The sequence below is a fragment of the Microcaecilia unicolor genome, chromosome 7, assembly GCF_901765095.1.
Source record: "Microcaecilia unicolor chromosome 7, aMicUni1.1, whole genome shotgun sequence".
Taxonomy (NCBI): domain Eukaryota; kingdom Metazoa; phylum Chordata; class Amphibia; order Gymnophiona; family Siphonopidae; genus Microcaecilia; species Microcaecilia unicolor.
Genome location: NC_044037.1, coordinates 105174327 through 105189734, shown reverse-complemented (window position 1 = coordinate 105189734; position 15408 = coordinate 105174327). Strand labels below are relative to the sequence as shown.

General features: G+C 51.6%; 1 protein-coding gene across 2 annotated transcripts in view; it reads left to right on the top strand.

Annotated features, from left to right (window-relative positions):
* Positions 1-15408, top strand: part of CDIPT (CDP-diacylglycerol--inositol 3-phosphatidyltransferase) — a 75096-nt gene that overhangs the window by 38784 nt on the left and 20904 nt on the right. The window contains exons 5-6 of one of the 2 annotated variants that reach the window (XR_003942738.1): positions 11492-11573; positions 11791-13534. Coding sequence is in view for 1 of the 2 variants with exons in the window: in XM_030208822.1 (XP_030064682.1) it covers positions 11492-11573; positions 11791-11942 (234 nt within the window). In the remaining variant the exon portion in view is untranslated. Of the gene's footprint in view, positions 1-11491; positions 11574-11790; positions 14520-15408 lie in introns of those variants that run through there. The other variant, XM_030208822.1, reaches the window with a different exon arrangement.

Below are 15408 nucleotides of genomic sequence, written 5' to 3'. Positions count from 1 at the left end.
CAGTGGAGCACAGTTGAAGATTGAAAGAGGATGTTAAAGCAAGAAACTGAGAAGCATAAGAGTCAGAGGGATCATTAGCATGAGTGTTAAAATCCCCAAGAATGAGGGAAGGAGATGAAGGTTCAAGAAAGAAGGAAAGCCAGGCATCAAAGTCAGTGAGAAAGGAAGACAGGGACTTATCAGGGGGTGATAAATGACTGCTACTTGGAGAGGCAGAGGAGCAAATAGATGGATGGAGTGGACTTCAAAGGAAGAAAAAACAGACTGAGGTGGAAGAAGAGGTTGAAATCTACAAGAGGGTGAAAGTAATAGCCCGACACCATGTCTGCGGCCAACCGGGCGAGGAGTATGGGAGAAAAGATCATCTCCATGGCATAGGGCCACGACTGAAGCAGAGTCTTCAGGGTAAAGCCAAGTTTCAGTTAGGGCAAGCAGATGGAGAGTACGAGAGATAAAGAGGTCATGGATGTAGGAAAGTTTGTTACAGACAGAGCGGGCATTCCACAGAGCGCAAGAGAAAGGCAGGGAAGAAGGGGGGAAGGAGAGGAACAGAAATTAGAGTGGAGATACCATGGTGTGAACTGCACAAATAAGATGAGAGCTGATGTGGAGGACCAGGATTGGGATTAATGTCCCCAGCGGAGAGCAGGAGAAGGAGCAAGAGAGTACAGAGAAGAGTAGGAGAGGTATGACGACAGTGAGATGTACTCAGAAAGGAGATGGGTGGATGAATGGAAGGAAGGAAACATTGAAGGTTGAGAGCTGAGAAAAAGGAAGAGGGAAAAAGAGATGGTGAGATGATGAATACAGAGGGTGGACATTGTGTTCCTGCAGTGTACAGTGGTTTCTGATGGAGAAACAGATTAGGAAGGGACAGTACCAAGAAGAAAGTGTACTGGAGCCATAAGTAGTAACTGGGAAAAAAATAAATGTAAAGAGAAAAATGCCGGCACCTAGAGCGGAGGCCCTGAGTGGACTGAAGTGGACCTGGGAGTCACCCCGAAGAAGGCTGTAAATGTCCTGTTTCGGTTATTGGTGAGCCCTTAGGTTCCCGGAGGCCCGCAAGATCTCCGAGGACCGCCGTGCACCCCGAATCTTCACCCGCGGCGACCGCCGTTCACCGAGGGTTGAGCCCCCCGCTGCAGGCGGCCAGCAGGACTGCTGGAACCGCGGGGTGACGGTCGGCCTGGCGGGTAGTCAGCAACACAGTCTCGGAAGGGCAGCTAGCAAGGACGGCTAGCACAGAAAAGGAATGCAGTCACTGAGGATGGCTAGCAAGGACGGCTAGCGGGAAGTGAAACGCAGTCTCTGAGGGTGGCTAGCAAGGACGGCTAGCTGGAAGAGGAACACAGTCTCTGAAGGGGACTAGCAAGGACGGCTAGCTTGAAGAGGAACACAGTTTCTGAAGGTGGCTAGCAAGGACGGCTAGCTTGAAGAGGAACACAGTTTCTGAAGGTGGCTAGCAGGGGCGGCTAGCGGGAAGTGGAACACAGTCTCTGAAGGTGGCTAGCAGGGACGGCTAGCGGGAAGTGGAACACAGTCTCTGAAGGTGGCTAGCAAGGACGGCTAGCTGGAAGAGGAACACAGTCTCTGAAGGTGGCTAGCAAGGACGGCTAGCTTGAAGAGGAACACCGTCTCTGGAGGTGGCTAGCAAGGACGGCTAGCTTGAAGAGGAACACCGTCTCTGAAGGTGGCTAGCAAGGACGGCTAGCTGCAAGAGGAACACCGTCTCTGAAGGTGGCTAGCAAGGACGGCTAGCTGCAAGAGGAACACAGTCTCTGAAGATGGCTAGCAAGGACGGCTAGCTGGAAGAGGAACACAGTCTCTGAAGGTGGCTAGCAAGGACGGCTAGCTGGAAGAAGAACACAGTCTCTGAAGGGCAACGCTCCGCACTCCACTGTGTCGGCTCCTGACAATAGAAACGGAAGCGCTGGGCCCTTCTTGTTCCGAGGTTTAAATCCCCCGCCAGTCCATCCCCTCCCTGGAGATGAGCCAATTCCTCCAGCCCTGACAGGCAAGGAGGGCCCGGATTGGTGGACCTGCCTCGCAGGCGGAGTCTCTCCTTCCAGGCGCCAATCCGGCGCGAGTGGGCGGGACTTGCTCGCTGGTTAGCTCTGGCTGGGGAGACGACGACGCCGGTGCCGCCATCTTGGCCGGCGCCTTCCCTTCCCTGAGGCCGGCGTTTGCTCCCGCGGGTCGGCAGCCTCGGGCCGACCCGCGGAAGCGCTGGCCCCGTCGGCGGCTTGTCTCTGCCGCACTGGAGCCCGCGGCTCCCGTCGGTCATCGCTCCCCGCCGCAGGAGCACAGGTGAGGACCCGGGACGGGACAGTATCCTCCCCGGATGCCCCCTTTCCCCCGGGCCCGGGTTTGGAAGGATACCGGGCGTGGAAGGCTTTGATCAACTCCGGAGCATGTACATTCGCTGCGGGCTCCCAGGAGTTGTCTTCGGGGCCAAAATTCTTCCAGGACAATAAGTAATATAGCCTTCCCCGCCGCTTCTTTGAATCCAGAACATCCTCCACCTCATACTCTGGATCGGGATCTGCTACAAGATCTTCGGTCTCCTGCCGTTGGGGGTGCCATCGAGATCCTCAAAAACTTTTCAATAGGGAAATATGGAAGGCGTTATGCACCCGCAGGGTACTAGGCAATCGCAACCGATATGTCACAGCTCCAATTCGTGATTGGATTGCAAACGGTCCAATATACCGAGGTCCCAATCTCCGAGAGGGCACCCGGAGTCGGAGATATTTTGTGCTTAACCATACCTTCTGTCCTGGTTGCAAGACGGGAGCGGTTCGCCGGTGACGATCTGCGAAGTCTTTGTATTTGGTAGCTGCCCTCTGCAACTGTTCTCGGGCCATCTCCCAGACCCTTTGCAGATCTGCCAGAGTTACATTAACCATGGGGGTCGGAGATCCAGACGGGAAAGGTGCTGGAAGCCGAGGATGTCGTCCATATACCAAGAAGAATGGAGAGTCTCCCGAGGCCAAGTGGACGCTGTGGTTATATGCAAACTCGGCCCAAGGAAGTAGGGAGACCCAGTTATCTTGACGCTTGTTGACAAACGCTCGTAAGAACCCTTTTAATGTCTGATTCGTCCTCTCGACCATACCATTGGTCTGGGGATGGTATGCTGATGAAAAATGGGTCTTCACCCCCAAAGCTGTACATAAGGCCCTCCAGAAACGTGAGGTGAATTGGGGGCCTCGGTCACTAATAATCCGAAGAGGCAACCCATGAAGTCGAAAAATGTGTTGAATGAAAAGTTGGGCTAAGGCGACCGCCGAAGGAAGTCCCGGCAGGGGAACAAAATGGGCCATCCGGGAAATACGGTCAATCACCACCCAAATCACCGTGTGTCCCCGGGAACTGGGGAGGTCGGTGATAAAATCCATGGAAAGCTCCGTCCAGGGGCCTGCCGGTACGGGCAGCGGTTGCAACTTCCCCATGGGGGTCCCGATTACCGGTTTAGTTCGGGCGCAGACAGGACAGGTGGTGACGAACTGAAGAATGTCCCGCCTCATCTGAGGCCATCGATACTGTCTGGCAATGAGACGCAGAGTCTTTTGATACCCAAAATGTCCTGCCCATCGGGACGAATGCCCCCATTGCATTACCTTTGCTCGATCAGCGGCCGGCACTAGTTCTTTCATAGGAGCGACCTCCCCCACGGCCACGCTGAGGCATGCCGGATCCAACATGGATTGGGTCTCCCTGGTCTCCTCTGGAACCTCAAATGCTCTGGAGAGAGAGTCCGCAGGGGTATTCTGGGCAGCAGCCCGAAAGACCAGTTGAAAATGAAACCTGGCGAAAAACAATGACCACCGGGCTTGTCGGGGATTGAGCCGTTGAGCCTCTTGAAGATACAGTAGATTCTTGTGGTCAGTGATCACCGTGAACCGGTGTTCCGCACCCTCCAGCAGATGTCTCCATTCCTACAGGGCTAATTTCAATGCTAAGAGCTCTCTATCCCCTACTGTATAGTTACATTCTGCCGGGGAGAATCTTCGAGAGAAGAAAGAGCAAGGTTGGCGCCGGCCCTTGGGATTCACTTGAGAGAGGACCGCCCCGGCTCCCAATGCGGACGCGTCCACCTCCACAATAAAGGGTTTCTCTGGATCCGGGGCTACCAAAATGGACGCGGAGTTGAATGCCTCTTTTACCTGGCGAAAAGCCACTTGCACCTCGGGCGGCCAGTCCCGGACATTCGCATTTTTTCTAGTGAGCGCTGTCAACGGCGCCGTCAGTTGTGAATACTGAGGAATAAACTGGCGATAGTAGTTCGCGAATCCCAAAAAGCGTTGTAGTGCCTTCAAACCCAGTGGTCGCGGCCATTCTCGAATCGCCCAGAGTTTATCCGGCTCCATCTGTAGCCCCCCGGGTAACAGAATATGTCCCAAGAATGGCAGCGACCGCTGATGAAAAGCGCACTTACTGAGCTTAGCGAACAGGCGGTATTGCCGTAACCGTTGTAGCACTGCGCGAACATGACTCACATGTTCCGCGGGGTTTCTGGAAAAAACCAAGATGTCGTCCAGATATACAATCACCGTGGAGTTCAGCAAATCCTCAAGCACAAAGTTAATAAGTCGCTGAAACACCGCCGGGGCATTACATAGGCCAAACGGCATCACCCGATACTCGAAATGTCCCTCGTGGGTGTTAAAAGCCGTCTTCCATTCGTCCCCGCGCCGGATTCGAACTAAATTGTAGGCCCCCCGCAGGTCCAACTTGGTAAACATCTGGGCTCCCTGCAGCCTGTCAAAGAGTTCGGGAATGAGCGGTAGAGGGAAGCGATCCTTTACCGTGATGGCATTTAACCCTCGGTAATCAATACAGGGCCTCAAGGAGCCATCCTTCTTAGTAACAAAAAAGAATCCGGCCCCGGCCGGAGACGTAGAGGGCCGGATAAAGCCTTTCCACAGATTCTCCCGGATGTATTCCTGCATTACCTTGGACTCTCCTCGGGATAGGGTATACAGTCGGCCCCGCGGTGGCATGGTATCTGCCATCAAGTTAATGGCACAGTCGAACGACCGATGAGGCGGTAGAACTTCCGCCTCTGTTGGACAAAACACATCTGCAAAGTCCCTATAGTCCATGGGCAGGGAGCCCAGCTCTATCCGCGCCCCCCCCGGGCATAATAGTAAATGCAGGGCAGCTGCCGATCCGGCCCTTACAACAGTTCTCCCGACAGGAGCTACCCCAAGCTCGGATACTTCCCTCGGTCGAGTCAATAACAGGGCTATGACTCCGTAGCCAGGGTAATCCTAGAACCACTGGATGAATGGTCCGGGATAGTACCAGGAATTGGACTTCTTCCCGGTGATCCTCCCCCACCTGCAATTCCAAAAAGGGGGTGATCTCCGTGACCGGCTGCGGTAATGTAGTTCCCTGGATGGAGGTTATTTGCAGCGCCGGCCGCCGCGGGAGCGTGGGCCAGCCCATCTGTTGTAGCAGTTCGTGCCCGATGAAGTTGCCCCCTGACCCAGAGTCCACTAGGGCCCGGGTCTGGATCGTGGTCTCATGCCACCGTAGTATTACTGGCAGTGTGATCAGGGAATCCGGTAGGGGAGTGGAATGCCCCAAGACCCCTCCCCTCAAGGTGCCTTGGGGGAGACGTTTCCCGCCCGGGCGGGACAGGCTCGAATAAAATGTCCGGCCTCACCACAATAGAGGCACAGTCCGTCCCACAAGCGTTTCTTCCTGTCGGAAGGAGCCAGCCGTTGACGGCCCATCACCATCGGCTCCTCCCCATTCTCCTTGGAGTCCCGGTTCCCACGGCGAGGAGACGGCCCCTTAGCAGTCCGGGACGTACCCCGTGCCCACTTCTGCCGTTCCGCCCGGGCTCTCGCTCGCTCCTGGAACCGGGTATCTACTCGGATACAGAGCGAAATCAGGGCATCCAATTGGCCTGGGTCCTCTCGCCCTGCCAATTCGTCCTTAATTCGTTCTTGTAACCCTTCCATAAAGATGGCCATCAAGGACTCCGGGTTACAACGGAGCTCCGTGGCTAAAGTCCGGAAACGAATGGCATAATCGGCCACCGTCCCCTCACCCTGATGAATTCGCAGCAGTTCCGACGCCACGGAAGATGGTCTCCCAGGAAGGACGAACACCATACGGAACCGGCGCTGAAATTCATTGTAGTCATCCAAGATGGGGTCCTGTTGTTCGTTAAGTGGGGCCACCCAGGCCAGGGCCTTCCCTTCGCATAGGCCCATGATATATCCCACTTTACTTTGGTCCGAAGCAAATGTCTCCGGTTGCATCCGGAAGGCCAAGTTGCACTGATTGAGGAACCCCCGGCAACCTCCGGGGGCCCCATTATATCGTGCCGGTTCAGGGAACAGAGGTCCCGTGCGGAACCCTCCCGAATGGGGAGCTGCTGCGGCCCCCTGGACCGCAGCGGCCTGGTTCTGTACCTGAAGCGTTGAAAGTTGAGAGCATACGTTCTGGAGCGCCCCCGACAGGGCGTTCAGCTGCTCCTGCTGCTGCTGAAGTACCTTGGCCAGGTCCCGTAGATCGGGCTGCGTAGGCGAGCTCATGGCTTCCGTTTCCTGTCCTGTTTCGGTTATTGGTGAGCCCTTAGGTTCCCGGAGGCCCGCAAGATCTCCGAGGACCGCCGTGCACCCCGAATCTTCACCCGCGGCGACCGCCGTTCACCGAGGGTTGAGCCCCCCGCTGCAGGCGGCCAGCAGGACTGCTGGAACCGCGGGGTGACGGTCGGCCTGGCGGGTAGTCAGCAACACAGTCTCGGAAGGGCAGCTAGCAAGGACGGCTAGCACAGAAAAGGAATGCAGTCACTGAGGATGGCTAGCAAGGACGGCTAGCTGGAAGAGGAACACAGTTTCTGAAGGTGGCTAGCAGGGGCGGCTAGCGGGAAGTGGAACACAGTCTCTGAAGGTGGCTAGCAGGGACGGCTAGCGGGAAGTGGAACACAGTCTCTGAAGGTGGCTAGCAAGGACGGCTAGCTGGAAGAGGAACACAGTCTCTGAAGGTGGCTAGCAGGGACGGCTAGCGGGAAGTGGAACACAGTCTCTGAAGGTGGCTAGCAAGGACGGCTAGCTTGAAGAGGAACACCGTCTCTGGAGGTGGCTAGCAAGGACGGCTAGCTGGAAGAGGAACACAGTCTCTGAAGGTGGCTAGCAAGGACGGCTAGCTGGAAGAAGAACACAGTCTCTGAAGGGCAACGCTCCGCACTCCACTGTGTCGGCTCCTGACAATAGAAACAGAAGCGCTGGGCCCTTCTTGTTCCGAGGTTTAAATCCCCCGCCAGTCCATCCCCTCCCTGGAGATGAGCCAATTCCTCCAGCCCTGACAGGCAAGGAGGGCCCGGATTGGCGGACCTGCCTCGCAGGCGGAGTCTCTCCTTCCAGGCGCCAATCCGGCGCGAGTGGGCGGGACTTGCTCGCTGGTTAGCTCTGGCTGGGGAGACGACGACGCCGGCGCCGCCATCTTGGCCGGCGCCTTCCCTTCCCTGAGGCCGGCGTTTGCTCCCGCGGGTCGCCAGCCTCGGGCCGACCCGCGGAAGCGCTGGCCCCGTCGGCGGCTTGTCTCTGCCGCACTGGAGCCCGCGGCTCCCGTCGGTCATCGCTCCCCGCCACGGGAGCACAGGTGAGGACCCGGGACGGGACAGTAAAGGATATGCAGATGAGCTGCAAGTCCTCCACAGAACCTGAAAGGCAGCCGGTGGTAGAGCTGGGCAAATTCAGCCGAGGAAAGGCTTACCAGGGGGTTAGGCCGAAGCCAGCATTCCTCCTCCTGAGGGTCGCCTGAAGCACTACACCCCCTTTACTGTACCGTTCCCTCGGATTTTTGCGACCCAAGTGCATGACCCTGCATTTTTTGGGGTTAAACCTTAGTTGCCAAATATCGGACCATTCCTCTAGCTTCGCTAGGTCCTTCCTCATGTCATTCACACCCTCCAGGGTGTCCACCCTGTTGCAGAGTTTAGTATCATCCGCAAGACAAACCTTACCAGACAGCCCTTCTGCAATATCGCTCACAAAGACGTTAAAAAGTGCTGGCCCTAGGACCGATCCCTGCGGTACTCCACTGACGACCTCCTTTTCTTCAGAGCAAGCTTTATTTACCACCACCCTCTGTCTCCTACCAATCAACCAATTTTTTACCCAATCAGTTACTCTAGGTCCCACACAAGAATAACCCATTTGGAGAAATTGCCCCTGAGAAAAACTCTGTTAACAGAATATCTGGTCTCAGTCATCCACTTAAAAATAGGTGAATCCTCAAAGGATATAGAATAAGTGACCACAGATTAAAATAGAAATACATACACAAATTAAACTGAACCTCCAAGAAACTACACTCTGCATGCAGTACAACACCAGAGAAACAGGAATCTCAATTCCCCCTATACTGTACAAAATATAAAATTAGCAGATTTAAATTCCAAAAATCCAGTATATTCAAATCATCAAATTGAAAATTACTTTTTCTGCCTTTTGTTGTGTGGCAGGTTCATTTCTCTAATCATGTTGATCTCAGTCTCTGATTTCTGCTGTCCTCTGTCTTCTCTTCTTCCAGGTTCTCCAGTCCATCTGATACTTCTTCTCTTCCCTCATGTCTTCCTTGTTTTCTCTCCTGTATCCATCTCAAATTGATTTCTACCTCTCAGCTTGCTTCCATTTAATTGATTTTTTTCTCTCTCTCTCTCTATCCACTAAAATTTCACTCCTCCTCCTTGGCCTTCCAGACCTCAATTTCTTTTTACTGCATTTATCTACAGCTTTTCATCCTAGTCACCATTCCCCATCTCTTTTTCCTCAGCCTTTCAGTAAACTTCCTTCTCCCCTGTGTCCAGCATCTCTTCACCTCTGTCCAAAATCCCCCCTCCTTGCTCTTCTGCATTAAGGGGGAAGCTATTATTGTTGGCTACCGTTAATAATTTGTGGTTATTCTACCACAAATCATGCAATTTTAGTGCAGGGTCCCATTTTATGCAATGAAACCCTGTGCTAAAACAGCAGGACTTATAGCAAAATAACCCATCTTATCAGTAGCCCATATTAATAACTCCCCCCACTTAGCGTCTTCCCTCTTTTGTTCTCTCTCCCTGTTCCCCCCCCCCCATGCCCAGCATCTCCTTCCTTCTCTTTTTACTCCCTGTGTCCAGCATCTGCCGTCCTCTATCTCTCCTATATCCAGCATCTGCCCTCCATCTTCCTATGCCCCCTGAGTCCAGAACCTCGTCTGTCTCTCAATTCCTACCTCTCAATGTCCAGCATAGCTTGTCTATTTTCCTATGCCCTCGTATCCAACATTTTCCCTTTCCCACTATATCCAGCCATCTCCCCTTTATCTCCTTACATCTCCTTGTTTTCATATGTTCCCCCAACATCTGCTCTCCATCTATGTGCCCCATCTCCTTTGCCTCTATATTCAACATCTCTGTATTCCCCCTCATGTCTAGTATCTCCCCTCCATCTTCATATGCCCCCCATTTATTTATTTATTAGGATTTATTTACTGTCTTTTTGAAGGAATTCACTCAAGGCAGTGTACAGTAAGAATAGATCAAACATGAGCAATAGGCAATTACAACAGTAAAAATATTCAAATAACAATACAAAGTATGGCATGGTATATTACTTGCAATGTCAATAGAATACGTAATAGAAAATTTTAATTGATAGTGAAGGATAAATGTGTTCTGTATCTTCCTTCTGTCTCTCTATGTCATCCTTTGCCCAGAATTTCCTCTCTATCTCCCAGTTACCACCTCCCATGTGTCCACTAACTGTGCTGTATCTCCTGATCCCTCCCCATTTCCAGCATATGCACTCTTCTCATGTACAGCATTTCTCTCTCTCTGTCCTCCATCTCCCTACATCCTCATTGTGTCCAACATCTTTCTTTACAACCCCCCCTTGATCCAGCATCTGCTTTCCATTCACCTTTGACTCCCCTCCCCCATGTCCATCATCTCTCCCTCCTGTCCACTCCAAGATCTGACATCTCTCCCTTTCTCTTTCCTGTCCTCCACCTTGTGATCTGACATTTCTTCCTCTCTCTTCCCTCCCTCTATCTATCCCCTCTACCCCATGATCTTGACATCTTTCCTTCTGTCTTTCCTCCCTTCCATCTCTCCACCCCATGGTCCAACATCTTTCCATCCTCCCTCCACCTCTGAGTCTGGATCTAGCATCTTTCCCTCTATCCCTCTGTCCTTCCATTCCCCTTCACCCTGAGGTCCAACATCCCTCCCTCACTCCCATTGTCCAGGATCTCCCCATCTCTCCCTCAAATTCTAAGTCTTGATTAAACATCTCAACCTCCTCTCTGCCCCCCCTCCATTGGTCCAACATCTCTCCTTATCTCTTCCCTTGCCCCTTCACATCATTGTCCAGCATGTCTCTTCCCTCCCGAGTCGGGTCTCCCTTAACCACATCTTGTGTGCCGGGGTCAGGCATCATTCTTCCCCCCACGCAATCCAGCAGCTCCCCCACCTTACCTTTCAACACTTTTTTTTTCTGTCACACAGCCCCAGCAGCTTTAACGCTTCACAGAACGCTGCCTGGGCCAGCCCAACATCTTCCCTCAGCCGTACCCCTGCAGCAACAGGAAGTTACATCAAGGGGATGGGGAGCAGCTGAGGGAAGATGTCGGGCTGCCTAGGTAGTATTCTGTCAAATGCTACCGCTGCCAGGACTGTGTGAGAGAAAAAAGAGTGTTGAAAGATATACCAGGGTAGCGGCCGGATTTAGCGAGTGGGGATGAGGGTGAGAAGTTACCAGTCTTGGCTCTGAATTTGGTCTCTATCCAGAAACTTAGGACAGATGGAAGGCTCTCCTAAGCTATTTGAATAAGTTATCCAAATATTGCCACTATCCAGACAAGTTCCTGGACCATCATGGTTCCACCCACATTCTTTCCCAGCATTATGCGCTTCATTCTATAACTTGCCATCAAGGGCTAGTTTCTATATATGGCGCCGCACCTCACTTTAGGCATGGTTTATAGAATATGATTAAATCTATTTGTGGGAATTTATGCCAAGTAAAACTTGGTGTAAATGCCGGTGACTAAGTTAGGCATGGAGTGGGAAGATTCTATAACGGCACACATAATTTATGGAAACGCTCACAAGCTGCCCATTCCATGCCCCCTTTTGGCAGCACACATTAGAATTTACTCACATCATTTTATAGAATATGCTTAGCAAGTCGTGCACATAATTCTAATTAAAGCCAATTAGTGTCAATAATAATTACCTTTTAATTTTCTCTGGCATCACGATATTACAGAGTTCATATTTTCCCAAGGATGAGCTGTACCTTTCTGTCTCTCTGTATTTTTCTTTCTCTTTCTCCTGTAGTTCAGCCTTCTTAAGGCTGTTCTTCGCTAGTGTACAGGGGTTGGAGGTAGGGACTTTTCTTTGGTGAGGGAGCAGGAGATGCAGAAAGTGGTTTTGTGAGACAGAAAAGTGACTACCCTAAACAATCTCTTTCTTTTTCCCCCTCAGCCTGTCCTTTTCACCATGTGTGCGGGAAATGAACTATTTTACTGCATGCTATACCTGCTGCACTTCTCTGATGGACCAATGGGTGAGTAACATCCAGTGGGTGGGCTTGGACTTGGTCATTAAATTATGAAGGGGTAACTTAAGAGTTGGGGTGAGTGGATCCTGTTACTAGCACACTGGGATGTATCCTGTTGTGCTTCAGAGAGCAGGGTTATGAATCTTGGGACTTGTCTGTAGTTATGAATGAACTTACATTTACCCCTGTGTGTGTGTGTTTGTGTCTATTTTTCTGTCCCTAGTTGGCCTTCATTCCCTGGGTCTCTTTCGTCTCATCTTCTGGGTCTCCACTCCAATTGCTTTGGTGAAGACTGCCATCAGCCTGCTCCATCTCATCACTGCGGCCTGCAACATTGCAGCCCTGGATGCTGCTGAGCGCTCCAAAAAGAAGTAGCAGTAGTGAATCAATGCAGGGGAAGGGCATTATATACACAGGGACCTGTCTCAGTCTAGATCCATATGGAAAGGAAATTAAGGGGGGAGGGATGGAATCCTACAGAGTTTACATTTATGGCTCTTTGTTGGGACCAGGCCTAGAATCCATTCCAGGGATGTATGGAATGCAGTCTGGGGTCTCAGTGTCACTACTGTAGGGGAGCAATCGGAATTAAAGTCCTTTCCACAATGAGGGATGTAAGAGTCTAGTTTGGGGTTCAACTGTGTTTTATTTATTAAGCAGTATCAGTGTAAATAGCCTGTCTAAGAATAATTATGTACTGCCCCTATGAGCTTCCACTCTGTTTAAACACAAAGTGATTAACTGATTTCAGCTCCCACACAGAGATTTTGTTGGTAGCAGCGGGACTGAACATTGTTTTGGCAGGTGTTTTTGATCTGAGTGTCTTGCTGCTGAAGAGCACGCAGCTGGTGCCCTGTACATATGACGGCTGTCTCACACCGTGAAACTTACGCCTAGCTTTGCATTTGTAGTGCACTGTGTTGACTTGACCCCTGCTGTTCCTTTACTACTGTATTGCAATATTAAGAACTTTAATTTGTGGCAGGGAAACTGGGCAGCAAAGAAGAAACAGACTTAATGAAATATGTCATTTCAAGTGGGTGGATGTGTACAGTGTGTCTGTGCTGCAGTGTGTAGGTGGGGGGTATCTACTGGTTCCCCACGAGCATATTACTGTATTATGAAATACCATTAAGTGTCACAAAAAGAGAACCATGTTTTTTTAAAAAGTAAGACCTGGATATATTTTTTGTTTGTAAAGAATAGGACCTAGATTAAATTCCAATTTCTTAGCATCAGCTCCACTGTTCTGAACTAGTGGGTGTTATCCATTCCTACCAGCAGATGGAGGTAGAGAAAACCAAATTCTGCCAGTGACATCACCAGAATAAGCTAAGGTGCTTCCTGGAACAATCCAGCATTTTTCTGTACCTTCAGCAGGTGGTAGTTTGTGCTGGTGGTGCTCCAAAACAATGTTTCTGGCCGCGTCCACCCCCAGGTCACAATCCCAGGACTACCTGGTTGAGCTCAGAGCTTGGTTCCAAAGTCCCCAGTTGCATTTCTTAGTGCCACTGTATGAGGCTTTGGCTCGATCCTGCAGGGCCTTTTCCTGAGAGGTGTGGGTCCCCATCCACCCATCCTTCTTGCCTTTCACCTTGTTTGGGTGTACTCCCCTACCTCCCACGGGCTCTTCTTGCAGCTCTCAGGCTTTCCAAAAGTGCTTGCTGTGGCAGCACACATACCAAAAAAAACAATATTTATTTTTCCAGTTGGCCTGGCTAGCTTTATGCCCTTGGTCAGGGGCTAATGCTATGGTAATAAAATAAGTAGGGAATTTCCCTTTAGGTGCACCCAGAGAGAGCCAAGGACAGCAGAGATGCTGGAGGCCTGAGCCAAGGTAGGCCAGGGCAGTCAGGCAGGACTGCTTGCATCTACCATGTGGTAGGGCGCATGCTGCGTGGTCTTCAGAGCAAGCAGCTGAGTAGGGGGTAATGGATTATTTTTATAGTGTGTAAATGTGGACTCATGTGCTGTTCCGTTCCCCCCTTCAGCTCAGATGGATACATTCTCTCTCAAAGTACGCCTGCCATGGCACATTGGCAGAATCCTCTCTTCTCTCTCAATTCGCTCATAGGATGGACCTTTTCATTCCTTTCCACCCTGGGTTCCTCTGCAGGGGCGGTCCCAGTGGGGCCCCTGGAGGGTCCTTATGGGCCCTGGTGGCTTTTTGGCTCCAGAGCTTAACCCTGATGGTTAAGCAGGCCTTGCAGAGGTCCCCTCTTGGGATTAATCCTAGCCCTTATCCTAACTTTAATCTTTTTTGGTAGGGGGCCTGAAGGTCTCAGTGCTGTAGATCGTATCTGGTCATTCCAGGGGATCCAGGTTCTTCGGAGGGAGTGGAGAACGACTCTGAGGTCCTCTTGAGAATGACTCTGAGGTCCTCTTGAGCTCCCAGTCCCCCATGGACTCTGGTTCCAAGGACCCTCCCTATTGGGGGGGAAAGCTCTGGAGGAGCGATTCCATGTGTTCCGGGTCTTTTGTCATGAGGAGCTGTCTTGTGTCAGGAATGGATCCTTCCTCCTCCGAGTATCTGGGAGTCGCCCCCTGAGTCCTGGCTTTATTGCCTCATAAAGCCTCCAGCCGCCTATGTTGTAGAACGGTCACTTGAAAAGGAAAAGGAAAAAAAAACAAATACAGGCATGCTGAATCCTTCAGTCTCTTTCTTCCTTAATCCAGGCCTTGGTGAAAGTTGAATTAAGCAAACATTAACTCCAAGTCAAAGCCTTTACTTGGAATAATACTGTTGTTCAATGTCCATTCGAGTCCCAGGTCTGTCCCTGCCACAAAGGCTCAAAGTAAAGTATAATCGTTCCCAGGCTCACAGCAAATAAACCCTTTTTGTCCTTGCGTGAGGGGTTTTCCTCCTGTGCACTCCTGGGAGGAAAATGTTGGTGCGTCTTATAGTCCGAATGTAGCAACCCCCTGTTACAGGCACCTCCCTCCCTCCGTTACAGGCATTTCCCTCCGTTAAAGGCATCCTCCCTCCTTCTGTTACAGATTCCCTCCCTCCATCCATTACAGGTACACCCGCTCTCAGCTACCACACCTCTTCCTCCGTCGGAATTTTAAAACTCCTTACCTCGTCGGTGTGACTCGCGGTAACAGCAGCGCTTCAGCGTGCATGTTGCTCGGTGATCTTCACTCAGCCTTCTTTCTCTCAGCTCTCCCGCCGGGACCAGAGAGCTGAGAGAGAGAAGGCTGAGTGAAGATCGCCGAGCAACATGCACGCTGAAGCGCTGCTGTTACCGCGAGTCACACCGACGAGGTGAGGAGTTTTAAAATTCCGACGGAGGGAGAGAGGGGGTGTGTGCCTGTAACGGAGGGAGGGTGCCTGTAATGGAGGGAGGGTGCCTGGAACAGGGAGGGGGGCCTGTAACTATTTTTTGGACTATAAGATGCACTTTGTTTTTTCCTCCAAATTTGGGAGGAAAACCTAGGTGCGTCTTATGGTCCGGTGCATCTTATAATCCGAAAAATACGGTATATTCTCACACTGGTTCCACCCAGGAGGTAAACTAGGAGAGAAGAGCAAACAAACAGACCTCTATTTCTTGTACCAAGGTCTTGGGGATTCAGCCAAGTACACCTCCATCTGTTCGGGGCTAGTCAGCAGTGCTCCTGAGTCGGCAGCCTCTCCCCACTCTTACCATTCCATCTCCTTCTGCATGACTACAGTGTTTTCCTTCTCTTTCTCCTTGCTCTACGCCTCCCCCTTGTCCAACCTATCCTTACTGCTCTGCTGTCTGAGCTTAGGATAGTTGGTGGGGAGTCTTTCCTGGTCAGGCCTCACTGGGTATTGGTCCCACCTCCTATAGTCTTTAGAGAAGTCACTCCATTCCAT